The sequence below is a fragment of the Chelonia mydas genome, chromosome 1 (assembly GCF_015237465.2).
Source record: "Chelonia mydas isolate rCheMyd1 chromosome 1, rCheMyd1.pri.v2, whole genome shotgun sequence".
Taxonomy (NCBI): Eukaryota; Metazoa; Chordata; order Testudines; family Cheloniidae; genus Chelonia; species Chelonia mydas.
The window spans coordinates 214,874,438-214,901,500 of NC_057849.1; the positions used below are offsets into that span (position 1 = coordinate 214,874,438).

General features: G+C 49.5%; 2 protein-coding genes across 2 annotated transcripts in view; both read right to left on the reverse strand.

Annotated features, from left to right (window-relative positions):
- Positions 1–486: 486 nt before the first annotated feature.
- Positions 487–4,753, reverse strand: LOC122465831 (alpha-2-macroglobulin-like protein 1). The gene is made up of 4 exons (XM_043546748.1): positions 4,695–4,753; positions 2,844–3,027; positions 1,579–1,744; positions 487–668 (listed from the first exon to the last, which is right to left on the reverse strand). The coding sequence occupies exons 1-4, from the start codon at positions 4,751–4,753 to the stop codon at positions 487–489; spliced, it is 591 nt and encodes a 196-aa protein (XP_043402683.1).
- Positions 4,754–24,034: 19,281 nt separating this feature from the next.
- Positions 24,035–27,063, reverse strand: part of LOC102942807 (alpha-2-macroglobulin-like protein 1) — a 36,023-nt gene continuing 32,994 nt past the window's right edge. The window contains exons 32-35 of the mRNA XM_037912712.2: positions 26,932–27,000; positions 26,382–26,484; positions 26,250–26,291; positions 24,035–24,581 (exon numbers count right to left, since the gene is read on the reverse strand). Coding sequence (XP_037768640.2) covers positions 26,251–26,291; positions 26,382–26,484; positions 26,932–27,000 — 213 coding nt within the window. The 3' untranslated portion in view covers positions 24,035–24,581; position 26,250. The remainder of the gene's footprint in view (positions 24,582–26,249; positions 26,292–26,381; positions 26,485–26,931; positions 27,001–27,063) is intronic.

Below are 27,063 nucleotides of genomic sequence, written 5' to 3' on the forward strand. Positions count from 1 at the left end.
TAGCAGCCTTGTGCGGGTGGCTCAAAAAGGAAATTTACTCCTCTTCGGATCTGTATTTGTACAGAACCTAGCACAATGGGCTCCTGCCCCATGACAATAGTACAAATAAATATTAGTAATGTCGTTAGCAGAAACAGAAGGAACTCTCCTTGAGTTCAGGTAATAGAAGCCAGAGCTGCAAGGCAAGAGTTCTAGTCCCAGCTTGCTGTGCATGTGATTTGTGGCTGTAGTCTGCAGATGCTTACACAGGCTGGCATGTCCTCTTTGGTAGGGGATTGCGGTGCAGATCTCTGGACTATCCCTCAACCAGCCAGAAAAGGAAGCTGGGATATACTTAATAGAGAATTGGTATTTCTGAGCCACTTGCTGGGGAGTGGCCATGTGGTGATTCAGACAGCATTAGGCCTCAGCATTAGCAATAGGATACCAGCTCCCATCCAATTTTAATAACAGTTTAGCAACTGTTACCTTGAGGGGTAGGGCCTCTTAGACCTTGTCTACATTCATGGGGAAAGAGACAGACATGACTTGGAATTGCCAGGGACCAGGTGACTGGAGGGGGGTGAGGGATGTGGAGTCAGGAAACTTCCCTTTGTCCACTTGAATATGCCTTACCTTGCTGTTAAGGGGAACAAACTTCTCATTCAGAGTCAAAATCCGAAACTTCACTGAGGGGAGAAAAGAATATTGAAAGAAAAGTTATGAAGGTGGAACACATTCAGAAATGGACTTCAGTCCTGCCCTGCAGCCCCCCTGCTATTCCAGTGCTGGGCTCCACACCCAGCCCTGCCAATGCCCCTCAGTCCTGCCCTGCAGCCCCCTGCTATTCCAGCCCTGGGCTCCCCACCCAGCCCTGCCAGACCCCGGAAATTCTACCGTTTGAACCCCACACCCAACATTTTTGTCCCACTTCCTCTGACAGGTTGTGAGGCTTATGGGTCGCAGGCTGTTTCTGTTATATTTTCTCCTCAGCGAAGCCTATAAACAGCTATGAACTAAGCTCATGTGGAGGCCTCCAAGCTCCGCCGTTTGAGAGGTGAATAAGACTGGGTTTTCCCCAATCCTTAGGCCCTTTCATGTCCTCATCTCCCAGTTAATTCCTGCCTAGACCCTAGTGTTCCCCATCGCTCACTGTATGTATCTCCAGACTTTGTTCCCTCACCCCCAGGCACCAGTGTGTTCCCTGGTGGTCCTGAGGCCCTGCACTGTGTCCTCCATCCTTGTGTGCCTGTCTCCCCACACTGTATGTCCTCCAGTGTGGTCTGTCCTCCCTCCCACCCATGTGCTCCTATCACATGCATGAGCCCCCAAAAAATCCCCCGGCCCCCACTGCCAATCACAGGGTTTGACCACACAGCTCATGCTTTGTGGCCAGAGTCCCCAGCAGAGGGTGGAGCAGCTCAGGCATGGATTGAGGGAGGACCAGCAAGCTCAAGCCTCCTGCCCACCTGCTCCCCACCTTTGCTTCTTCCAGCAAGCAATACATACAGCAGCTGCCTCAGGCCTGTTGGGACAAATGCGGGGCAGCCCTGACCAAGCCTGGAGAGCTGGCAGGTGAGATACGCTCACAGCTCTCACCTTTCTGCCCTGGCGTGTAAATGGGTTTGTCCGTCTGGACGAAGGTGCTGCTGTCACCCCTGCGGATCAGGACCTTCTTCTCCTCCTTCACATTGAAGTAGCGGCCGTTGGAGATGGTCAGCTGGACGGTGCAAACCTCCTCCCGGCCCCCAGCTGGAGATGGGACCTGCACACGGAGAGAGGGAGCCATCGTTTGCTCGCTGGGGAGAACTTGGGGATGGGAAAGGAGCGCAGCGCATTCTCCCCTGTCCCAATGGCATCAAAGCAGACACTCTTCTCCCCTGCTCCCTGGCATCTTGAGTCCAACTAATTCCCTCCCTGCCGGGAAGGACACCTGCCACCGATGCAATCTGTTCTCTCAGCGGCCAGGCAGCTCCGTCTGCTGGAACAATGAATGGTGCCTTTGTTCTGCTCTTGGGTTTGGGCTGTGGAGCCCTGGCAGGTATGTGAACAGCAGAGATGTTAGCAAGAGGGGGGAAGGTGTTTGCCCTAGTGCAGGAGCAGCTTGTATGGTGGCCTGTGCACTGCCTGGTCTCACCAGTGTAATGAGTTGGGCAGGGCTCACTCCAATCCTTAGCAGGGCATTACAAATCAGCACTAACTGGTGCCCCTCACTGGCCATCTCTGTGTGGAGGTCAGTGACTGAGTGGCTCATGGGGGCTGAAATCCCCCCTCACTCATAGAGATGGTTTAGGACAGAGGCACATGGGTGGTGTACATGATATGTAGGAAGCACCATGCTGTGCCTACTCGGGGTAACCAGAGGACACCACTCCTCAGGGCTGCCGATTCAGCACCTTTTAAGGCCAATAAATTCCATCAAGGGAGAAATCAGGGAGAGACAAGAACATAAGGCAAGACATTTGGAGAGGGAAATGAAGAAACACAGTGGGGAAAAGCCAAGATGGCCAGAGCTTCCCTAACAGGCAGCATGCCAGGGGAATGCTGCTGTTTCCAGGTCATGTATCTGGTACTTAGGGCAGCATGTCAGACACATTTTACCTCACCAGACAGGAGCTTTACGATGAAGCCACGCAGATAAATGCGGAAAAAGAGAAGAGACTATGCAGGCTGCCATTTACCTGGCTTTTTTCTGTCTCACTTTCCCTCCTCCTCCTTTCTCACCCTCCCGAATCAGTCTCATTTTTCTCATTCTCTATATCTTTTCCTTTCTCTCTCTCTGGTGAGTGAACCTACGATGTGACACAGCAGCCTGGGAGCCGTCAGCAATGGGAGCCTGGCTCGTCCCCGGGAGAGCTGCTCACCCAAAACTTGGAGCATTCCAAGATCCTGTTGTTCCGGATGACCCTTCGGAAGAGGACAAGGCTCCTGGACGCATGCACAAGAGTCAAGGCCACTCGAATGGGCTTCTCCACCCCTCTCAGGTCCAAGCACACCCTCTGGACAGATGGGAAGGTCAGTTCGGCTGGGATGACAATCAGGTATCTCCTGCAGGGGGCACAAAGAACAGAAGAACAATGCAGTTCACATTGGGAGGCTCACCCTCATGGGAACAAATGGGACTAATGCTATAGAATCCATGTGACAACTTTTATAGGGATGGGGGAATAGGGGTGACAACATCTATCAGATTGGCTGGGAGAGAGTGTAACAATGTCTATAGGATCAGGGAGTGGATTTGACAAATTCTGTAGGATCGTGAGGGGAACATGTGATAAATTCAATAATTTCAATGGGGAGCAAAAGCTGCCAATGGAAAGGAAACAGGATCTCGCCCTGATCGCTGCACCCACAGGTGCCGTTTTTATGAATTTCCGGGGGGTACTCAACCCCTATTCTGCCCCAGGCCCTACTCCCACTCCACCCCTTCCCCTAAGCTCCCAACCCCGCCCCGTCTCTTCCCACCCGCCCCTGCTCTGATCCACCCCCAAGTGTGCCCCACCCTCACTCCTCCCCCTCCCCCCAGTGCTTCCTGAATGCGGATGAACAGCTGATCCACAGCAGGCAGGAGCGCTGGGAGGGAGGGGGAGGTGCTGATCACCAGCTCGCTCCAGACTCCCAGGCTATGTGTTAACCACAAACCCACAGGCTGAAGTCCTGTGTTTATCCCTCAGGAAAGGCAGCTCCACCACCCTGGGACTTGATTCTGCCCTGGGGGCAGAGGGGAGTCTCCAGGCCCCATGCAGTCCAGGGCCTCTCTGCTGAGGCTGCCACCCAGGGCACCAATCAGTGCCAGCGGTATTGCAGGGTTTACAATGTAGATATCTCCCCTGCTCAGAGCAAGACTGAGAGCCACCAGCGCATGTCACACAGGGCTACTGCTGTATCCCTTTGGGGCACAGTACAGTAGCACAGGTGAGGGGCCTGCATAGCTCTCCTGGCATAGAGAAAAATCACCTCCACCTGGGACAAGGGAACCATCGCCAGTGGGGCCCCCTCCCTGGTGGACTCCTAGAAATCAGAGCTGGGGACAGCCCTGCTGGGCTTGACTGCAATGTTCAGGTCTACATCTAGATCCAAACCAGCCAAAGTTCAGGGGACACTTAGACCTGGGGCCTTGGCTCTGCCCTAATAGAGATAAGGACCAGCTGTGTACTTCCAATCCAAACCAGTCCCAGAGCTCTGGGTCATTCCAATGTCAGGTCTGATTAGGACCCATCTCTAACATCTGGACCATTCTCCCAGGAGCCAGCTTGGGATTGTTCGGTCTATTCTGCAGGGCTTTGTCCAGTCCTAGTTTCCAATGTCCCAAGTTGCAATGAAGCTCCCATCCCTTCCCTGGAGAGATTCTTTCACAGTCTCACAGGCCCTGCTGTTGGGAAGTATCTTCTGGTCATCCAGACCCAAATCCTCCATCCCCCTTCCTTTGTTCAATCCCCCTTTACTCCTTGGTCCTCCCCCCTCAAGCTGCCAACCCCTCACTCCTTGGTGTTGCAACTTACCATATACCCAGATGATCATCACATTTCTCAGATATATTTTAGTGGGACTTTCTCAGGTTGGTAGGATTTGGTCCTATAAGATGGGGCTTGTAGGATTTTGCAAACCACCCCCAAGTCTGACAGGCATAGTTGCTGCCTCCCTCCTGTGATATCCTGGTCCCATTGAACCCCTCAATGTTACCTCTACTGATCAAGTATTTCAACATCTCTTACGGTTGTGCCACTGTCATCATGGTGTAGAACACGCAGCTAAGGATGATGGGAGCCCACATCTTCATGGGAGACCCGCGGGGAGCACAGGGAGGTGGAGTGTCTCAGGATGGAGGCCAGGAGAGAAGGGAGGCTGGTGATGAAGCTTGTTCTCTCACTCGGAGAACTCCAACCCTCCCGTGTTCTGCTGTTTCTCCCTGGGGACGGGCAAGCGGAACAAGAGTCCAAGGGATCACCTGTCTCTCACTCGCTCCAGTGTTTATAGTCCCCCAGATCCAGGGGTGTATCATACAGGATGCTCCCCAGCCAATCCAAGCCTTCCTGGACTCTATCCATTAGTCACTGGCCCCATCTGCTTCCCATGCCCTCCCCCACATCAATTAGTGTCAGTCAGACAAATTGGCTTTTCACCCCATTGAGCAGCTGCAGACTTCACGTTTGCTAAGCTGACCCCACTCGCTGTTCCGCTTGCAACTTCTGTCCCATTGTTTTGCCTTGAGATGGATCATCATGAGTCCCCTCTTGCATGCACACTTGGCTGGATTTCATAGTGAATGCTTCTGACCATATCACCCTCAAATCCTGTGATCCCATCAGCTCTCACGTGCCTGCTCAGGATTTGTATGGGCGACAAGGTGTTGCAGAAAATGGGCAGCCAAGTCCCTAGGTGCTCCCTGAGTCCTGGAGCAGGGAGTTACCCGTTTTCCCAATTTTGCACCAGTCTGGGGGATGAGACTGGAAGACAGAGCAGAGCCCTCCCTTGCAGATCACCCTATTTTCTAAGGGCACAGTGCAGAGTCCATGAGCTCACCTTTCACCTTGTCTACTGAGCGCTTCTAACACTTCTGCACACATCAGACTTGATTATTGAGCAAGGCTCCATCTCTCTCCCAAGAAACAGGCCTTCAATGGATAAAGTAACTCCTAGCAGAGTTGGGTACAGAATCCTGGGCTCTAATACAACAAAGCTCAGCCATGCTGCCTTTTCCAAAGAAACAGCCAAATCCACCACTTGTGCTTTTCTAGTCTGTCTAGCATCACTACTCAACACTCCCCTCTGAGAGCTACGAACAGAACCCAAGAACCCTGATCCCTAACATTCCCCTGCTGTGTAACAAGGCATCTAACCCACTGGCAAAATGGGTCACCCTCTTCTCTAGTGGCTGGTTACCATAGAGGCATCTATTTGGGGACTGAAGCCCAAGTCCTCAAAGGTATTTAGACACCTAACTTCCATTCCATAGATGCCTAAATACGCATGGGGCCTGAATGTTTCAGGACGTCACTAATGGCCTTTCAGCTATAAGTCACCAGTTTGAATCCAGCCCAACAACTGACGGGTGTTCCCATGGATGTTTAATGGCCACTTGATGAGATGAGTTTGGTGGGTCTCAGTTCCAGTTCCCACACTGCACACTCAGCACCACGTGGCACTGATTGTCTGACTCAGCAGAGAGACTGACCTACCTGTTACCCGTTGGGCAGACTCTGGCTGTCAGGACTGAGGAGAGCTGGCAGGGTGGTGTGCGTGGGAAGCTTGCCTTGTAGACACTCAGAGGGCTTTCTTCGCCAAGGCTGCCCATTTGCTGCCTCCGTCGGTATTTAACCTACATAATTTTTAAATGGAGATTACTACGTGCAATTTATGTCCCTGTATGCAAATTAGCTTATTACATACTTTTTCACTCAATAACAGCATCCTGAATTTTTTCCCCATAAGGTGGCAACACTGTTTGGTATCCTTCAGCATGAAAATTTGGTGATAGAGCTGGACCAGGTCCAAATTCCCAGCCCAACCACTCCCAAATTTTCAGATGCCAGAAATTCCAACCCCAGCAGTAGGATTTGGGGCCATCTCTGCTTTATGTGTCTGACTTGCCTTCTGAGCAGCTTTCAAAATACTCTTGTTATATAAATTCCTAAGCATCAGGCAAAACTCTTACAGTGTGCAGGGATTAGAATACCTAAGGGTCACAAAATCTTCATCCATAAACTTCTCCACTGGGCAGCTATTGAATCTAATCTTGTATATTAGCCTAACATGTTTGAAATGTATCACAAAACTATCCCAAGCCACCAACTGAGCTCTTGAGTGAATTAGCCACTGGGAACATTTTTTTTTCTTTTAAATATAGGATAGGGGAGACTGCCACATGACACAGGAAATTGGCACATTTTTGTCCTGCTGCCTAATTTGGTCATAAAAGCAAGATAGACAGGAGTCAAGTCCTGTCTAGCTGCATATCACTTTGCCCAGCTGAAACTCTGGCTCTGATAACTGAGGAAAAGGAGGGAAAATGCACCTGGATAAACAAAAAATCAGAAACAGGAGCAGGAACAGAATCTTTCTCCCTGGCACTGACCCAAACTTAAGGTACTATACATGGTCCTCACCCAGCACCGGCAGTTCCTGCCGAGCATCCCCAGCTGGCATTTGGGGTGGTTTTTTTGCAACAGATCCACACCAACAGTTTCCATGGGAAAAGCCTGAATCGCTCACAAAGATACTAGCTACAATGATACTAGATGCCCTAGAAATATTGTGGAGAGAGAGAGATGTTCTCAAGAGCCGACCAGATAACGTGCATTCTGAGATCACTACCCACCATGCTGACCAATATTGTCTCATTGTTTCCTTGTGCTCCCCATTGGCCTGTCAGCCTGTACCCATCTGTTGGCAGCACAGAGCATATATTTGAGCAGCTCTGGTTTCATCCATTTGAGGCCAGGGAGAATATATAAATTACAATACTGCATTGTCACAGACAGAAGCAATGTTAGCTGAGTGGTTTTGCAGGAAAAGCTGTGAAATATTTTTTAAGTGTAAGCAAAAAGCAGAAGAAGAAAATCCCAGAGTGCTGGATTTGCCTCTGCATTGCTCAGAGACTGGCTCTGGGGCTGAGTCAAGAAGGGAGAACACACCTGGGTAAACAAAGAAGCAGGAACAGGATCAGGAAGAGAGCTCCCTCTGGACCTGAGCCAACCTTCTACCTTTCCCTTCCTGGGCTTTATGGGGCACTTACCCAAGGACTAGCAGCCCCTAGCTGTTGTTTATTTGCATGCAGGGTGGAATCCTGGGCTTAGTGGCTTGTGTCTGAAAGAATAGGAAGATTTTCAATAGTTGCTCCAACAGCATATCCTGCCAATGGATCTCTCCACTACATTACAAACAGCAAAGCTAAAACTTACCTCTGACTACAGGATTTAGCAATCCCTCTTCATTCGCTTCATGATGGGGAAAGTAGGAACTGGAATTTGACTCTGAAACTTTCCACCCAAAACTGGATTTTAACGCAGAACTGGAATCCTAACCCAAAACTCCAGCCCAGGACCATTAGCTCAAAACTAGACCTTGGAGCCCCAGATTTTTAATTCAAGACTGGACCCCAGAACTTTCAACACAAAATTCAAATCCCAACTCTGAGCCTTTGAACCAACCCTCCAATCCAAAGCCTGATCCCGGACTTCACACCCTTTCAACCAGCACTCATGTTTGGGGGCAGGTGGTTGGGGAAAGGGAAACAGAGAAGCTCTGAGGTGCAGGGACTGTGTCTTCACAGCCAGCACAGTGGGCCCCCAATCCTGACTGGGTCTGTGGATGTTACTGCAATACACATAATTGGCTGAGAGAAGGGAAGCCCAACACTCAACTCAGTGGCATTTCTCAGTCTGTCTGTAACCTGATTTCCACTAAAATCACCCTTTAGCCACTCTGGATACAGGGGTGAGCAGTGACTGCAGGGTTAGGATTCTGGAAGAGGGTTAGGCTAGTGTTAGTAGGCTGCTGCATGGCTTGTTAGTTCTGTCATAAAAAACAGAGTGTCCCTTCCACCCCACCGCCCCATGTGCAAGTGCCCCAGCCAGCCCGTGTCACCGTTCCTGACAGATCAGTCATCCCTTATTCCACCCCTCCAATCTACCCCACCCACCCAAATAACAAAATTTAAAAAGGAAGTGAAAAGAGACGGTTACTGCCCTGGACTGTAGCTGTTGTTCTTTGAGATGTGGGTACAGACATGTGTATCACTCAGGTGTGTGCATGCCCACTACACCAAAGCAAGAAAATTTTGGTGGGCAGTACTTTGCTCGTGCCCTGTGGCCCTTAGCCCCTCTCCGGGCTATTGAAAGGCAGCGCCGCTGTGACTGAACATCAAGAGTAGAGACTCTGATGCAGAGGGTGGGTCGTGGAATGCACATCTGCACCCACGTCTTAAAGGACAACAGTTACAATACAGGGAAGTGTGACCCTAAGAGCAACCCAGTGCCAGATGGCAAGGGACTCCCTGGGTAGGTACCAGTGAGTTTCAGCTGGCCTGACAAGCCCAGTGTACCCCCACTCACTCTTGTCATAATCTGTGTCTAAAATGAGTTATGTAAGGTGCCATATGTGAACTGGTGACACACTGGTGATTATCATTGTGAAATGTCTTTATTAACACTATATGTCACATTATGGATACTCAGTGTTACGCGTTAAAGTCAGTGAACAAACAAAAGGAGAGAAATCGGTTTTCTCCCAGACTAGAGGGAAGGCAGCTATCTACCTGCCTCCCATGTAAATTAAGCATGGTGGAATCAAAACAACGGAAGCCTCATTTGCATAGAAATCAGCAGTGGGATGGAAAGGCCACAGGAGGGGAAGCACATCATGACGTCACCCTGCCTCTTGCAAGAGCTACAGTGAACTTTGAGAGATAAAAGCAGAGACAGAAAGCCATCTTGGCATCTTTCACCTAAGATGACAAAGGAATTGAGCACCCAAAGGGGTGGTCAGCCATTTTGCTGGGAGGAAGTGTGATAAGAATCTAGTCTTGAAGCAAAACTGTAATTCTGTTAAGTCTTAGTCCCAATGCACAGGGGTCCACTCATCACTAGGGCACCACCTCCTGGCTGTACAGGGGATTAGCTCTGCCCAGTTCTGACCCCACCCCTTCCATTGTTTGCTCTTCTGGGATTTAGTGTTGCTAACTGTCCAATCACACAAACCCAAACACCATTGCCCCGCCCCTTCCCCAAGGCCCCACCCCTTCTCTGAGGCCCCGCCCTGCTCAGTCAATCCCCCCTCCCTCCATCACTCGCTCTCCCCCACCCTCACTCACTTTCCTCAGGCTGGGGCTGGGGGTAGGGGTGGGGAGGTGACAGATGCGGGCTCTGGCCAAGCGGCACTTATCTCAGGTGGCTCCCGGTCAGCAGTGCAGTGGTGCTAAGGCAGGCTCGCTGCCTGCCCTGACCCTGCGCCTCTCCTGGAAGTGACCAGCACATCCCTTTAGCCTCTGGGGAGGGGGCCCAGATGTCTCTGCACGCTGCCCGCACCCCGAGAGCTGACTCTGCAGCTCCAATTGGCCGGGAATTGTGGCCAGTGGGAGCTACAGGGGCGGAGCCTGCCTTCGACCTGCTGCACCACAGACTGGGAGCTTCCCGAGGTACACGATGCAAGGGGGATCCGTACGCTGCCCCCTCCACACACCGCTCCCAGAAGCGGCTAGCACGTCTCTGCGGCCCAGGGGGGGGGCAGGTGGCTCCGCGTGCTGCCCCTGCCTGCAGGAACCACCCCCTGCATTTCCCATTGGCTGCAGTTCCTGGACAATGGGAGTTGCGGAGTCAGCAAGGTGGAGTGGCCTCCCTCTGATGCTGACATGGAGAATCCACCCCCTAACCCCTGGTGGGCAGTGCCAAGCTGGGCCTGCCCCTCACCCCAGAAGCAGAGGGGCAGAACAGGAAGTATAAGAGGCAGGGCCTCCAGCTCAGTTGAGAGGGAATCAGGGAAGAAGTTGGATGCTGCTGACCCCTGAACAAGTGACCGAGCTGTATCAAACCCTACCGCTGGAGGAATACTCTGAGATGCTGCTGGAACTTCCGGCTGCCGAGTACCCTGGGGGCCCGTGAGTGACAAAGCCCTATGAACAGGTAGGGGTAGAAAGCAGCAGAAGGAAACCAGACATTAGTCTGGTTGTGGTTGCTGAAGCTATGGTCAGCGTGTTTCGGCAGGATCCATGATGACCCAATGGTAGCATTCTCTGCCATTGGGACTTGGTGGAGTAATGTGGGCCAGGTCCCCCTACCCCCTGTTGCCAACCCCACCCCTGGGGTGGCAGCCTCCCCACCTTACGCTGGATGGCCTGCATTTTCCTGCTTCTGCTCTGCTCCACCCAGAGGGCTTTAACCTGTCTGTTTGTTGTCTGCCCAGCCAGGGACCTGGGCCACAGCCTGCTTTTGCTCTGCTCCACCCTGAGGGCTGAGCCTGACCATGCTAATTCCTTGTTGATCGGCTCCCAGCTGTTAGGTGGCATAGCAAGATGGAGTGGCTCCCTTCTGATGCTGACAGGAAGGAACGACTCCAAGCCACTACTGTCACTATATGTGTTTCCCCTTCCAGGCATATCCAGGTCTCTCCGGATTGACTGTCCAGTTGCCTTTCCAGGCCATTCTCTAATTCAAGACTATGCCACTTTCCTCAGTGGTGGCTAGGAGAACCCAGGCCCGCCCACTACTCCGAGTTCCAGCACAGGGACCCTCTGTTGAGCAACCACAATCTGCTTACTCCTAGACCCCGTTGCTCTTTCCCTATGCTCCAGCCTACTTTTCTCCTCTACGTCCCTCCCCAGGTTACCAGTCAGGCACCCTCTGCTCCCTGTGGCTATTTCACCCTTTTTTTCAGGTTCTTGCCAGAGTCTTTATTGCAAATACACCTCCTGTCTCCCAGGCAGTGATTGCAGATTACTTCCTCTGCAGCCCTTTTCTGCTGCCAACTTCCTGGCTTTATACCAACCCTGCCTGTTCCTTCTCAGGTGAGCTCCGTTTTCAATCAACCATTCAATCCCTAGCTCTCCAGTAGGTGAGCCTATCCAGTTAATTAACCTAATTTAACCTGCTCTGCGTTGTGTGGGGCGAACACCCCACCACACACTAGAAACGTTTTTCACTTTTATTTGCTTGTAACTGTTTGTCTTTATCCCTTATACATGAACTCTCTTAAAACCTCCCTTTTTGGTTAAACTTGTTTTACTTTTATTTTAAATCCACCTAGTGCTGTGTTTGACTTGAAGTAATTATTAACACTAGTTAAAGCAACAAACTGCTCTGCTTTTGTCTCTTTATAGGAGCAACGGACCTTATTACTCCTCTGAATGTTCCAGACATTTCAGGGCAGATGGCGTTGGGAACGTTTGGGACTGGGAGCGTGCTGGGATCACTTGGCTAGTAGTAACGAAGGCTGGTGGATACCAGAGTGTGACTTTGGTGTAAAAAGTAGGCTGTGGGAGTCAGAGTTGCTGAATCAGAGCTGTGCAACAAAGAGACACCCCGTGCATGCTTGTCTGCTAGCGGCGAGTGTCCATACAAGGAGCTACAACAGCAGAACATTTTAAAGCACTCAGGGTTACAGGACAAGCAGGGACACAACCTCTCACTGGTCTGAATTGCATCCCAGAATATGACAGTAAGTAACCATCTTTTCTTCTTCGAATGGTTACAGATCTGTTTTCCATTCAGATGACTGACAAACGGTATCAGAAGGAGGTGGGACTAGAGCAACTGCAAGACTGCCTTCCCAAAATTCGCATCTGAGCTGGACACAGACGTAATAGCAGAGTTTTGGGTAAAAGTATGTGGGGAAAACCAAGCAGCAGCCTTGCAAATGTCCACTGTCGTACTCTATTAAGGGCTTGATCCTGTGGGGGACTAAGGGCTTTGCTGTTGGGTGCAAGAGACAGGCAAAGTCACCACAGGCAATGGGCCTCGGACTCCAGGAAATACCATCACGTCATCAGGATCATCACTGAGCCCAGCTGGGTGGTCTCATTCTACTATTTTATAGCTTCTCAATACCTGAGCTCTGATTGACTCAGTTCTCAAATTACGACCATTTATGGCTCCGCTTACAATGGAAACTTACCCTCCAGCTCATGGAAGAACACAGATCTGCCCAGTAACTACCAGCACTTGCTTCTGGATGGTTCTGGGCACTTCAGGTAAATGGCTTTGCCTAGTCTCCTTGCATGAGAGATACAAACAGAAATCCAATACCTTCTCATGTCTCTCTCTCTCTCTAAAAAAATCAAATACTGCAGTGCAAAAGCATGTGGGTTACATGAGCAGAAGTCTTGGATTGTTAGTTCTTTTGTTTTTCTGGGGGTAGGCATCGGGGGTTATGGAACGAGGGAGAAGGAGCAGAGTGTGCAACCAGAAAGGAATAACCCTGGTGTCAAAGCAGGCCCCTGTGGGCAGAAGAGCCAACATCCTTCAAAGAGCAGCCACTAGTGTTGCTTTTAACACCTGGGAACTGGAGGGAAAAAACTGTGATGGCTGCAGGTCATAAAAAAGAACCTATTTGGGAACACTTTCAGGAAATTCCTGTACCTCTGAGCAAACAAGGAACATGTGCCAAATGTAAACAGTTCGACAAAGAGATGCAAGGCCTGGGTGTCAGCATGAAACATCATGAAAAATGCTTCTCAGAAGGCAATGACTTTGAAGATGATGATGTGGACATGTCTGAGCAATCTGGATCAACTGATTAGCAAACTTGTTTCTGCACCGTTCTTGTGGATGGTCTGCAATGTCTTACTATGTTAGTAAATAATAGATTTGTTTTGGGTGGATTACTTATGAATTTGAAATGTTTGTGTTCAAAATATAATGGGTATGTGTAACATTACGCAGGGTGTCCCCTCAGTTCTCCAACCTGGGGTGCCTTTTACACTGCTTTGCTGTGAGAGCAACCACGCCTCACCAGTTCACACACAGCCTCGAGCATGTAAATAACCCCAAGTTATACTGCAAGAGTGCTCCAGCCAGCCACCCTTGAATTACACTGTAGAGCAACTCCAGCAAACTCCCAGTCCCAGACTTTCCCCCAGAAACGTGTATCTTGTACGGTCCAGCCCCTCCTGGATAACACAAGCTCATATAAAGTCTGGCATTTTATTAATAGAAAATGATATGCACAAATCCCGTTATCCCAAATGGAGTATCCCAAACACTTCAATCCAAACACACACTGGTTAAGATAAAAAAATAAAACAAGTTTATTAACTACTAAAGATAGATTTGAAGTGATTACAAGTAATGAGGCATAAATGTCAGAACTGGTTACAAAGAAATAGGTAAAATAGGGAAGAATAGCAGCCTTCCCTCTCCACTATGTCCAGGCCAAGGGCTCAAGAGGGAAGAGGTGAGGAGAGTCACAGTCCCTTCTAGCTGGTACAACAGACCAGCCTCCCCTGGGCCACTTCCTACCTTCCCTGTTCTCGCCTCAGTTTGGGGCATGGTCATGGCACTCTGCCTCCCTTCCCATGGAGGGTTGCTCAAGCAGTCTCAACTATTCAGATAATCAGTCGGGACTTCCCTGCTCCCTTCTCACTGTCCAGTGATTTCTCCTTGTCAGGGAGAAGGGGAAAGAAAAAGAGGTCAAACCCCTGGCAGCCCAGTCAGGCCTTGCCCACAGTCCAGGCCTTTCCTCTGTGGATTTCTCTGTCTCAGATTATACTAACTGGCTTCCTTTCTGCAGAGAGCCTCTCCTTCACTCTCCCACTGCTTGATTGCCAATGTCCCATTTTAAGCAGGCCCTCCATTGGAGCATGCTCTGCAGCTCCTGAGGGATGCAGCCTTCTTGGCCCAAGTTTGCTCCATCCTCCGACCCCTTTAGTCTTAATGAGGAGATCAGTTAACCCCAGCACCTAGTATTTATCAGCTACATTTTTACTGTTACTGCTGGACTTCTGAAATGACTTTTTATTGCTCAATATAACCAAACATCCCAGGTGAAGATTTTCAGTTTTGTTTTATAAGCCATTTATGAATGTTAACATTTAATAAAATGTCAGGCTATCTGGTATGTTGCTAGAGATAAGGGTTTAATTACATTTAGGCAATCTTTATGATTTATTAATTATTTCCCCATAAAACAGGGGCTAGAATAAATTATATCATTTGAATAGTGGTACAAACAGCAGCAGCAGGAGGAATCTTTCAGTTACAATCTCTCTTTTTTTTTTAAAGCAGTGCACTGAGTAATAAGCAGTGAAAGAGAGTGACTTTTTTACCATTTTGTTTCAGGGTCCATCTTAGACATAAGGGATTATGAATGTCCCTCATCAGCAATGCCTACAACTTCAGAGCCACCTGCTGGTACCAACAGGAGTGCTGCAACTTAATATATGTCAAACAGTAAATTACCTGTATCAAAATAAAAAGATTTTCTTCATCATCTAGTAAAACCGTAGACGAGTTCATAGTCAGGACCAGCAAATTCCAGCAAGACTCCATAAATGAAGAGATTGCTCAGATCATTTATGCAACAAATTCTCTCTTTCATCTCATCCAGAACAAATATTACATTGACATGGTTCAACCATTGTGACCTGACTACACTCCATCTGGCACAGCAGACATTGCTGGGAGGTTGCTGGATACAGTGTACGAGAATGAAATTGAACAGTGTGCAAAACACATTGATGGGAAATTTGTTAATCTGAGTCTTGCGTGGTGGAGCAATATACACAATGATCCAGTAATATATGCTTGTGTGATAACAAAAGATGGGGAAACAACTGATACATCAGGAAATGCCCATACTGCAGAATACCTAAAAGTAATAGTAGCAAAAGCTATAACAAACTGTCAACAAAAATTCAAGTGTCAAGTGCTTAGCTTTGTCACAGACAATGCTGCAAATGTAGCAAAGATGAGAAGAAATGTAGAAACAGCAGTCTGACGTGTTCCAGCTCCGTGTCCAACCTGGGAGATCCCAGCACTATACAAATGGGGCAGGGCCAGTGTTACTAAACCCACTTCACTGGGGGGAAAACCAAAGCCGCACAGTGAGTCAGCAAGAGAGCGAGCAGAACCAGTACCGCCAACCTCAAGGGTACTGATACAAAAAATCATGAGCCAGATCCCCCCAGAATCGTGAGATTGGCCCAAAAATGAATGGGATTTTTAAAAAAATCTATACTGTGCTTTCTGGTCTGTCTCTTGATTTGCTGAACTCCTCCTCCCAGTGTGTGTGTGACAATTAGTGTTACCCACTACACTAAATGCATCAGATGAAGTGCTTTTGGCTCCTGCTGCAGGTGCTCTCACCCCCACATCTGCCCAGCAATTAATTATCCCACCCATCCACCCCTCAGTTCACGCCCCCAGCCCCCAACCCATTAGTTCGGCCCTCACCCCCACAACGCAGTCCCCCCAGCCCCACCTCAGCTCCTCCTAGGGTTCTTTAGTCCGCTGTCCTTAGCCTGGGGGCTGCAGCAGGATTCCATCTCCCCCGTCCAGGCTGTGGGAGTCAATAGCTCTTCACCCTCCCTCTGCCCCTTTCTAGGCTGGTGCTGCAGAGAGGGGAGGTGCAAATGCACCATCCTGTCCGCATTGTTCACAGGAGGGAGGGGAAGGAGGGAGTGGGGCTTTCCTGAGTTGCTAGGCTCTTTAGCTCCCTCCCGTGAGAGGGTGTGGCCACACGGGGTCTTAGTGCCTGGGCCAGCCAGAGCGTGTGAACATACACTGGGCTAGTCTGCCGCACACTAACCTGTGTTTCAGACAGCAGCAGGTCAGAGCCCACTCCGGAACTTTTAGAGTGTGGTAGCAGGGTCCATGCGGCAACAGTAGGCAGCAGGCGAGTGTGCTGTTGATTCACGCCCTGGCTTGCCACTCAGTAAGTCTCCGTGTAGGCAAACCCAGAATGGCTTCTCTTTGCTGTATTGGGGGCGGAGGGGAGCTCCGCCTGCAGCAGCTTTCACTGGTTGTTCTGCCCCATGAGGTGGGCAAATGAGGCAGGCAGCCAATCAGAGGGCTCAAATTAGCTAACGGACTGAAGCTTCTGCATCATTGCCAGACTGGCTCCAGCCCAGCCAAAATCCTGCCAGTCATGAAAAAATCGCAAGACTTGGCAATACTGCAGTAGAACCCAGGAGTCCTGTTTCCCAGCCGCTGCTCGAACCTTCAGATAGGCCTGCGCCCCTTATTGGGCTCGCAAAGCACAGCGCCCACAGCATTTCTGTTTGGAACACAATAACTTCTGAAGGCCGCCTCCGTCAATCCCAATATTTCAGGGAATGTTCTAGGTATCAGTGGGCAAAACCCTGTTGATTTTGGTGAAGATCAGAAGTCCAGAAAACCCGAATTGCCACTAAACTCACCATTTGGTCACTATGGATCCAGGAGTGAAGCAGTGACCCCAGGGTTCGGATGTGGGTTAGTTTGGCGTTAGGTCAGCTTCCTCTTCTTGCAGCCATAGGTGCCGACTTCTACTGGTGCCGATGGGTGCTCGACCCCACTCTGCCCCTGGCCCCACCCCAACTCCACCCCTGCTGCCCCCATTCCAACCCCTTCCCCAAAGTTTCTGGCACAACTCTACCCCCTCCCTGCCCCTATTCTGACTCCTTCCCCAAATTCCCACCCTGGCCCCTCCTCTTCCCTGCCTCCTCCCCTGAGTGTGCCACGTTCCCGCTCCTCCCCCCTCCCTCCTGGAGTTGGCTACAGCTGTTTGGGGGCAGCAAGCACTGGGAGGTAGGCAGAGGAGTGGGATCGCCCGGTGCACTCAGGGGAGGAGGAGGTGAGGTGGGGTGGGGCGCTTGGCTGCTGGTGGGTGCAGAGCACCCACTAATTTTTCCCCATGGGTGCTCCAGCCCCAGAGCACCCACGGAGTCGGCGCCTATGCTTGCAGCAGCAAATGGGCACTCTGAGGGCCTAATTTTAGTGGAAATCAGGCAGCTGAAAGCTGCTCCAGCCAGCCCACTCCTTCAACCATGTCCTCACCCACCCACTCCAGCTCCCCCCCATGTAGGCCCTTCACTCCCAGTCTGGCCAGGTCCCCACACCTGGCCCTCCCCCCTGCCAGGCAACCACCTCAGCCAGGCCCCTCTCCCCTTAACTCCAGCCACACCCCCAGCCAGGTTTTTTGCCCCCAATCAATCCAGGTACTCCCCCAGTCAAGCCCCTGGTCCCCCCACTCTGGTCAAAGCTCTACGGATTTTGGTTTGACCCATCTCTTCCCTTAGCCTCATGCTGGGGCCAGAGCACTGACTCAGAGAGGAGCGCACCTTTTCTGAATAACTCATGTTACTCCCTGCAGCACTGTGGCTTTTCCGCTCATGTTTTTTACCTGAACTCTGCTTATCTTGTGAAGTGATGAGACCTCAGCCATCTGAGGATGGCACAGTGACAGACATTTACTCCAAGGGATGGCCAAAAGGTGTCCCATTCAGGTAAAGGATATGACACATAGACACCGACTCTGTGGGTGCTCCGGGGCTCAAACACCCATGGAAGAAAAATAGGGAGTGCTCCGCACCCACGAGCCATAGTGATTCCTCCCCTGATTTTCATACCTGAGTTCTGCTCACAGCACACGCCCTCGCCCCAGACGGAGCTTGAGTGGGGAATGTGATAAGTTCTGTGCTGCTCCCAGCTTCTGCCCTTGGGCAGGGAGTTTGTTTGTAAACAGAGGCAGAGTGATTCTGCTAACAAAAGACTTGTCATTAAATTAGAAAAGGATTGTTAGATGACCTTGAAAGCATTGCCAGGCACTCCAGTTAAAAGATAAGAAACAAAGAGGTTTAGCCCACAGTCCAAACTCTGGGATCCATATCCTGCAAAAGCCTGCCATACCCAGAAATGCCCTGAGCCACTTACGATTACTTGGGGTAGGAACTTGACAGATAGCTTCCTTTCTTTTTTTTTTTTTCCGCTTGAAAGCTGACGCTCCCCTTGCCTTAGCTGTAACCTGATTCTGCTCCACCTCAGACAACAGGGTTCTCAGGAGGATATTACAGTCATCTCAGTCTGGCTTGTGACTACTGAGGCACCCCTCAAAGACTGAAATAAACCTGCTTGGGTTCTTTGAGAATTCCCCAGCCTGTGTTTTAAAAGCTGCTAGGTCTATTGGATTGAATGGCACATGGGTGTAAACTTGCATAGTGGTAGCCTGACGTCCGTCTGCCCCTGGGCAAGCCACAACAGTCTCGGTAATCAAAGGATAGAGTCCCACCGAGGGGGCAATCTCTGTAACCTGAGGCATCCTACCTTTATAAGGTGGGGGTATGGGGGCCGAAGGGGACACCGGCTCTGCCATTACAGTGGGGGTGGGGGTCTGGGGACTAACATTAGCTACTACCGAACCAGTCGGAGTCAAATTACAGCTCTGCAGAATTACAGCTCTGTTCTATTTTTTAAAGCCATAAACGCTTGTGCATACAAATGTTTATTTCATTTACGCATTTACTGACAAAACAAAACTAAATGGAGGATCATGTTGTAATTAATTGACCCTCCTGGTGGCCACCACTCCTGGTCCTCTAGTTGATATTGAGGCCAGTCAACTGTACAGAATCGTTTTAACTGACTTTTAGTTATTGGATTCGCACCAAATACCTTCCAGTTTGCTAGAATGCATTCTAGGGGCATACACTGTGCCCTAACCCCCGAGCTCTGTCCCTGTCCCATACCTACAGGGTAACTCTGGGTGTGCCCAGGTTCCAACAGAGCATACAATCCGGATTTCAAAAGGTTTCTACCTTATTCAAGGGACCGGTTCCTCACTGTCGTCCACAGCTGCTCCTCCCCTATGTCCAAAAGACCGGTTCCTCACCGTCATCCACAGCTGCTTCTCCACTATATGAGTGCGTTGCACCGTTGTGCCTTCTGGGGTCGATCAAATCGCTTCTCCTCCAAGGCCCCCGATGAACTCACCGGTGCGCGCTGGGCGTCGGTTCTCGCCACAATCCTCAACCTCCAGGAGGGGTCCGGGCAAGGCTAAATAGCAGCCTCGTCGCCCACCCAGGGACACCATAAGCTGTTGCCGACACCCAGTGCCGAGAGGCAAAACAACAGCAGGGGTTGGTTCGCTACCCGGTGTGCTTCACCCAATAATTACAACGGGGTGGAGAAGCAGACAAGTTTATTTGAAGCTTCAAAAAGGTACAGGGAGAATAGAATTTCAAATCCTGCACACAGAGCAGGAAGTTACACAGGCTTTTATACATTTTTTTTAGCATACTTATTTAATAGCAAGCTGCCCTGAGTATCCATATAGCCAGCCAATCCAGTTACCAGCTAGTTCCCTTGTTTTTTGTATTATTTGTTAAACTATACATAAAGCTGCTTTATTTAGCATTTTTTTTTATATTTGCTCTGTTTGGCCTTGTTTAGTTTTAGGCAGTCTGACTCTGCAACATATTGTTGCAGATCCTCAGCATAACTGCTGTGTGTGCCTCCAGGCGGGGGGGCCAAGGACACTTGGGCCTAGTACGCAGAGCTGCTGCGAGTGCCTCCAGGCGGGAAAAAGGGGGGGCCAAGGACACTTGGGCCTAGTGCAAGGGGGCTTCATCGACACTCGTGGTCTTCCATCCCCTCGAGTTACCTAGTGGCCATGCCCCAGTGTCCCCAACAAAAGGGTAGGAATAAATGCTCCATTTTCAGGATGGAGAGAAGTAAATAGTGGTGTCCCCCAGGGGTCTGTACTGGGACCGGTGCTGTTCAACATATTCATCAATGATCTGGAAAAAGGGGTAAACAGTGAGGTGGCAAAATTTGCAGATGCTACAAAACTCCTCAAGATAGTTAAGTCCAAAGCTGACTGCAAAGAGTTACAAAGGGATCTCACAAAACTGGGTGACTGGGCAACACAATGGCAGATGAAATTCAATGTTAAATGCAAAGAAATGCACATGGCAAAATATAATCCCAACTATACATACAAAATGATGGTGCTTGAATTAGCTGTTACCCCTCAAGAAAGAGATCGTGGAGTCATTTGCAGTACTCTGGAAGCACTATTCTTCAAATTTATAAGAATCCTTCTCACGGTGCCTGTATCATCCTGAACTGCGGAACACTCATTCTCCAGCTCCTGAAGATTTAAAAATTATCTCCAGTCATCAATGGGACAGACCCAAGTGAATAACGTAGCTGTGCTTAACGTGCATCAAGACTCTACCAGGGAGCTAGACATAAATAACATTGCTGACAGTTCATCCAGGAAGCTACAGTGAGATGTAATGTCTGTAAACTGGGATGTTCGTGAAGACAGCTTGTAAGTGGATTGCAATGATTTTACTATACTGTAATTCATGATAATGTAATTATGTAGTTCATAACAATTTCATCATTATTAAAATGGTAAAGATACCACTATAGACACCATATTCAATAACTAGAATATGAAAGAAGTGTATAAATATGCTGAAAATAGCCTCCCCCCAAAACTGTCAGAGCTGCCTCCCCACAATACACACACCTCTTCAAAAGTCAGCGCCTATGATATGGAGTGTGAAACAAGGAAGGACAGACGGCAAGCTCCCCCCCACACTGAGCTCTCATCTCTGTGCTCATGCAGCCTATGGGAGTTTTGGAAACCAGAATGATGCCCCTCTTATACTCACCTACCCCCTGAAACATTCCCCGTCACTCTAGCTTTCTGTGTTATGCTGGAATGAGAGCAGCTGGACCATAGGAGACACCACAGGTCAGATTCAGCTTTGCACTGATGCAGGAATGCAAAATCAGCAGGGCACTATAGCTCAGCTGGAGGATCTAACTGGATAAAAGGTTTTAACAGTCGTTTGAGGTAGATGATATTTTTATGGGATTTGCCTCAGAGCAGGGTTGGGGATCTCAGAATAACAGAAACAGGGGACTGGGCACCCAGAAGCTATATACAGTAGAACCTCAGAGTTACGGACACCTCAGGAATGGAGGTTGTCCGTAACTCTCAAATGTTCATCTCTCCAAACAAAGCACAGTTCGGGCTTCAGATGCAACAGCTGACACTCCAGGCCAGGTTTCAGCAGCAGCTGAAATCCCTACTCAACACCAGCATGCTTGCAAGCTTATCCCCTTCCCGGTGGGTGGGTGTGAAAATGAAGTGTCCCCCTGGCGGGCGGGAGGGGTGAAAGCAGCACACACCCCAGCGCTGCTCCTGCTCTTCTGGCTCCGGCTGCCTTGGGCTGGCAGCCCCGGCGTCTTGCTGTAAGTGGCTGCCCAGTGCGTGAGGGTTGTGGGGGGAATAGGCAGGACAGATGTGCCTATCTTTAAGATGCAGTACAGGCACAGTACAGTGTTTGCTCTTTTTTTTTTTTTTTTAATGTTTTTTGGTCTCTGCTTGTGCCTGATTGGTTACTTCCGGTTTCACATGGTGTCCGGTTGACTGGTCAGTCCGTAACTCTGGTGTTCGTATCTTTGAGATTCTACTGTACTCCCAATTGCAATCTATACTGAGCAGGATCCTGAGGGCATAGATACAAATGATCATGACTTGATCACACTTATGCTGTGCAAACAGAATAAAGTCCAGACCAGTAATAAATATACTTGATGCTTTAATGGGGCCAATTTCATAAAGCTGAAAACAATTATTAGGCAAATCAGTTGGGAGGAAGAATTTAATTAGAAAAATGTGAATGATAATTGCGAATCATTTAAGAACACTTTATTAGATGCCCAAAAACCTGCAATCCCACAATTGAGGAAGAAGGCCATGCTGGTTAAAAACCCACCTGGTTTAGAGAGGAAGTGAAGGCAACTATTAAAAAAAAAAAGTAATATTTAACAAATGAAAGAAAGGGAAGCTGATCATAATGAATATAAATCAGAAACTAAGAATTGTAGAAAATTGATAAATGAAGCAAAGGGACACAAGGAGAAATCTATGGGCAGTAGAGTTAATGACAGTAAGGCGTTTTTAAAATATATTAGGAACAAAAAGAATTCTGAAAATGGTATTAGTCCATTACTAGATGGAAATGGTAGAATTAATTATTCATAATAAATCAGAAAAGGCACAAGTATTCAGTAAATATTCTATTCTGTATTTGGGGAAAAACAGATGATATAGTCTTATCATAAAGTGATAACACTCTTTCCATTCCACTAGCATCTCTGAAAGATATTAAACAGAAGTTACAAGAGTTAGACATTTTAAATTAGCAGGTCTAGATCACTTGTAGCCAAGAGTTTTAAAAGAGCTGGCCAAGGAGCTTCCTGGACCATTCATGTTCATTTTAAATAAGTCTTGGAGCACTGGGGAAGTTACAGAGGACTGGAAAAAATCTAATGTTGTGCTAATTTTTAAAAAGGGTAAATGGGATGACCCGGGTAATTACAGGCCTGACAGCCTGACATCAATCGCTGGCAAGATAATGAAGCAACTTATATAGGACTCAATGAATAAACAATTAAAGGAGGGTAATATAATTAATGCAAATCAACATGGGTTTATGGAAAATAAATCCTGTCCTACTAACTTGATATCTTTTTTTTGTTGAGGTTACAAGTGTGTCAGATACATGTAATAGTGTTGACATAATATATTTTGACTTCTATAAGGCATTTGACTTGGTACTGCATGATATTTTGATTAAAATACTAGAACAATATAAAATTAACATGGCAAACGTTAAATGGATTAAAAACTGGCTAACGGATAGTCTCAAAATGTGATTGTAAACAGGAAATAATCATCAAGCAGGTGTGTTTCTAGTGGGGTCCTGCATGGACTGGTTCTTGGCCCTATGCTATTTAGCCTTTTTTTATCAATGATCTGGAAAAAAACAAAATCATCACTGATAAAGTTGGCAGATGACATAAATTGGGGGAGTGGTTAATAATGAGAAGGCAAGGTCACTGGCTCAGAGCTGTCTGGATTGCTTGGTAAACTGGATGCAAGCAAATAATATGTGTTTTAGCACAGCTAAATGTAAATGTGTACATATAGGAACAAAGAATGTAGGCCCTATTTACAGGATGGGGGACTCCATCCTGGGAAACAGCGACTGAAAAAGATCTGGGGGTTGTGATGGATAATCAACTGAACATGCACTCCAAGTGTGATGGCAAAAAAAGCTCACGTGATCCTGGAATGCATAAACAGGGGAATCTCGAGTAGGAGTAAAAAGGTTATTTTACCTCCATATTTGGGGCTGGTGAGATCGCTGCTGGAATACTGTGTCCAGTTCTGGTGCCCAAAATTCAAGATGGTTGTTGATAAATTGAAGGGGGTTCAGAGAAGAGCTATAAGAATGACTAAAGGATCAGAAAATAGACTCAAAAAGCTCAATCTATTAAAACTTAAAGAGAAAATTAAGGGATAACTCAATTACAGCCTATAAATATCGACACGGGGAACAAATATTTAATAATGGACTCTTCAGCCTAGCACAGAAAGGTATAACATGCTCCAATGGCTATAAATTGAAGCTAGACAAATTCAAACTGGAAATAAGGCGTACATTTTTAACAGTGCGATTAATGAACCATTGGAACAATTTACCGAGGATTGTGGTGGATTCTCCATCACTGACAATTGTTAAATCAAGATTGAATGTTTTTTCTAAAAGATCTGCTCTAGGAATTATTTCTGGGAAGTTCTATGGCTTGAGTTATACACTAGGTCAGACTAGATGATCACAATGGTTCCCTTCTGGCCTATGAATCTATGAAATTATCACTGGGAGAACAGAAGTGAATGTCAGGGACACACCAGTAGTGTCAGCCTCACAAATTACCCACAAATTTCTTCTGGGATGACTGTTGTTATGGAGTCCAATCAAATACCGCAGTGTCTGGGGTATGTGATTTCCATTTTATTTTTATTCTTTTCAGACTCAAGAAAATTCCCAAATTCAAATGATCAAAAATAATCAGACACATAAAAAAATTCACCAGGAAATGGCTACTGGGGCGAGGAACGTTAGCCTGAGCCTAGTCCTGCAATCCAATATGAAGCCCATGGAGATCCCCCACCCATCCAGTGCCAATGTCCCAGCCCCTTGCAGGTGGGGCTGTCAGGGCATCCCTTGTCCCCTCGACCCAGCAAGGACAGCTCAGGAATCCTGCTGAACGGGGGCAGGGCCTGCTGCTGGGAGCCCGACTTCCATCTGACATCTTCCTCCCTGTGTGCTGGAACAGAGAGGGGGAGATCACCCAGGAGACAATTAGGAAGGGGAGTGGATCAGAGATAAAATGAGAGTAAAGGAGACTGAGATGGTGAGACCGAAGAGATGATACTGAGCATAGAGAGAGAGACAGAGAGCAAGGAATTATAATACCACCCAAATCACCATCCACTCTCTTCCATCTCCATGTAGGAACCCTCTATGAGCTGGTACGAAAAAGGGGCCTGGGCTTTGCAGTGTGTCTGGAAGGTGAACTTAGCTGTTCAGACTCGGGGGTGGGAAGTGAATTCCAGAGCTGTGGGCTCGCAATGAGAATACCCCTCTCATTTAATCGGAAGGAGTTCCAGCTCCAATGACTCTGCTCTCTCAGCTGCAGCAGAATGGCCCAGAAAATGAAATGGGGCTCTCTGGGAGCCAGGTACCAAACCATTTAGTGCTTTCTTCACCATGATCTAGCACAGGGGTGGGCAAACTTTTTGGCCTGAGGGCCACATCAGGTTTCGGAAATTGTATGGAGGGCCAGTTAGGGGAGGCTGTGCCAGGCTGTGCCCCCGCCCCCATCCACCCCCCCTTACTTCTTGCCCCCCGACGGCCCCCCCCGGGACTCCTGCCCCATCCAACCCCCCTGTTCCCTGACAGCCCCCCCAGGATCCCTGCCCCCATCCACCCCCACCCCCCACCCCCGCTCCCTGTCCCCTGACTGCCCCCGGAATGCCTTCCCCTGACTGCCCCCTACCACCTCATATAACCCCCCCTCCTTCCTGACTGCCCCCCAGGACCTCTGCCCCCATTCAGCCCCCCCATTCCCCGCCCTAACCCCATCGACCCCCCCCCCGACCACCACCCTGACTCCCCTGCTCTCTATTCAACCCCCCCCCCCCGCTCTCTGCCCCCTTACCATGCAGCACAGAGCACCGGTGGCTGGCAGCGCTACAGCTGCGCCACCCAGAGTGTTGCCCGGCCACCCAGAGCGTTGCACTGGCGCAGAGTAGTAAATTGCTCTCCGTAACTGCGACCGGTAGCACATTCCTACGCGGAGCAGTTTAATACACTACACTGGTAGCATGGCGCGCTGAGGCTGCGGGGGAGGGGCCGAGGGCTAGCCTCCCGGGCCAGGAGCTCAGGGGCTGGGCTGGCGGGTACCGCGGGCCGGATGTGGCCCGCAGGCCATAGTTTGCCCACCTCTGATCTAGCACCATGAACTCCACATGGGCACACTACTTGGAGCCAGGGTGATCATGGAGTATTGATGTCAGACATGACACACCACGCAACGCATGGGCAGCCATGCTCCGCACCAGCTGAAGCTCCCAGACGTCCCCCATGCACAGCCCCATGAGGAGCACATTACAAAGGTCTAACGTTTGGTAGCAAGGTCCCACTGCTGTCATTGGTGTGGTGCCTGCCCCAGGAACATGCCCTGTCGCGTGGGGAGTATACTAAAGACTCCACTGCAAAGCTCAGTACGACAGGGGAGAGGGAGCCCCTGAGAGCTGGGAAGGCAGACATTTCCAGCGCAGAGACACTGGGGGCTGTTCCTGGCAGCAGGAGGGGCCATCGTGCCAACCTGGGGGGGGGGGCGCATTGTGTGAGGGGCACAGAGGCTAGTGCCAGATGCACAGAGGGGGAAGGGAGGGGAGCAGAGAGTCACGTCCATGGACTTCACACCTACCTCAGCTGCAGATGGCACTGTAATTAGCCAGGGCCTGCTCCTCTGCACAGGGAGACAAGGAATCCAAGTTATACCTGCACAGAGACACCCCCTCCTCGCCAGCCCAGATGCCCCAGAGGCTCAGCAACCCACCTGGCTGGTAGTAGTCGTAGACTCTGATGTGTCCTGGCTTCAGGTTGATCACCTCGATCTCCTGTTCCAGTTGCAGGGCATATGTCTGAGTCGTATTGCTCAGCTGGGGGTGGGGGGTTGGAGGGAGAGGAGATGCTTCACTGGTGAGCTGTTTATTTCATTACTTCCCTAAATTTGGCTCCAGAGACTGACTGTGCTAGTTCTGCTGGAGTCTGGGCAGGAATTTAATGAGAATCAGGAACTCAGGTGCTGTGATAGGGCTACCCATGGAAAGCCTTGTCTAATGCCCATCAGCCCTGCCCTGCAGCCCCCCTGCTATTCCATTCCAGGGCTCCCCACACAGCTCTGCCAATACCTCCCAGCCCTGCCCTGCAGCCCCCCTGCTATTCCATTCCAGGGCTCCCCACACCGCTCTGCCAATGCCCCCCAGCCCTGCCCTGCAGCCCCCCTGCTATTCCATTCCAGGGCTCCCCACACAGCTCTGCCAGTCCCCCTCAGTCCTGCCCTGCAGCTCCCCTGCTATTCCAGTCCTGATCTCAATCAGACCTACCTGGTCCAAGTAGATGGATACACCGCCCTGGCTCACCTCCGTTTTCCTCACCAGGGGACTGCTCTGCAACTGGAACAGGAGAGAAGAGGAAAGGTAATGGTTGAGTGGGGTCTCTCAGGGGGCGAGGGTGAG

Coding starts and splice junctions, on each gene's coding strand:
- LOC122465831 (XM_043546748.1), bottom strand. CDS start 4,753: ATGTGGGCTCCCATCATCCTTAGCTGCGTGTTCTACACCATGATGACA. Junction 3,028..4,694: donor ATGATGACAGTGGCACAACC/GTAAGAGATGTT, acceptor TGCCCCCTGCAG/GAGATACCTGATTGTCATCC. Junction 1,745..2,843: donor TGGAATGCTCCAAGTTTTGG/GTGAGCAGCTCT, acceptor CTCCGTGTGCAG/GTCCCATCTCCAGCTGGGGG.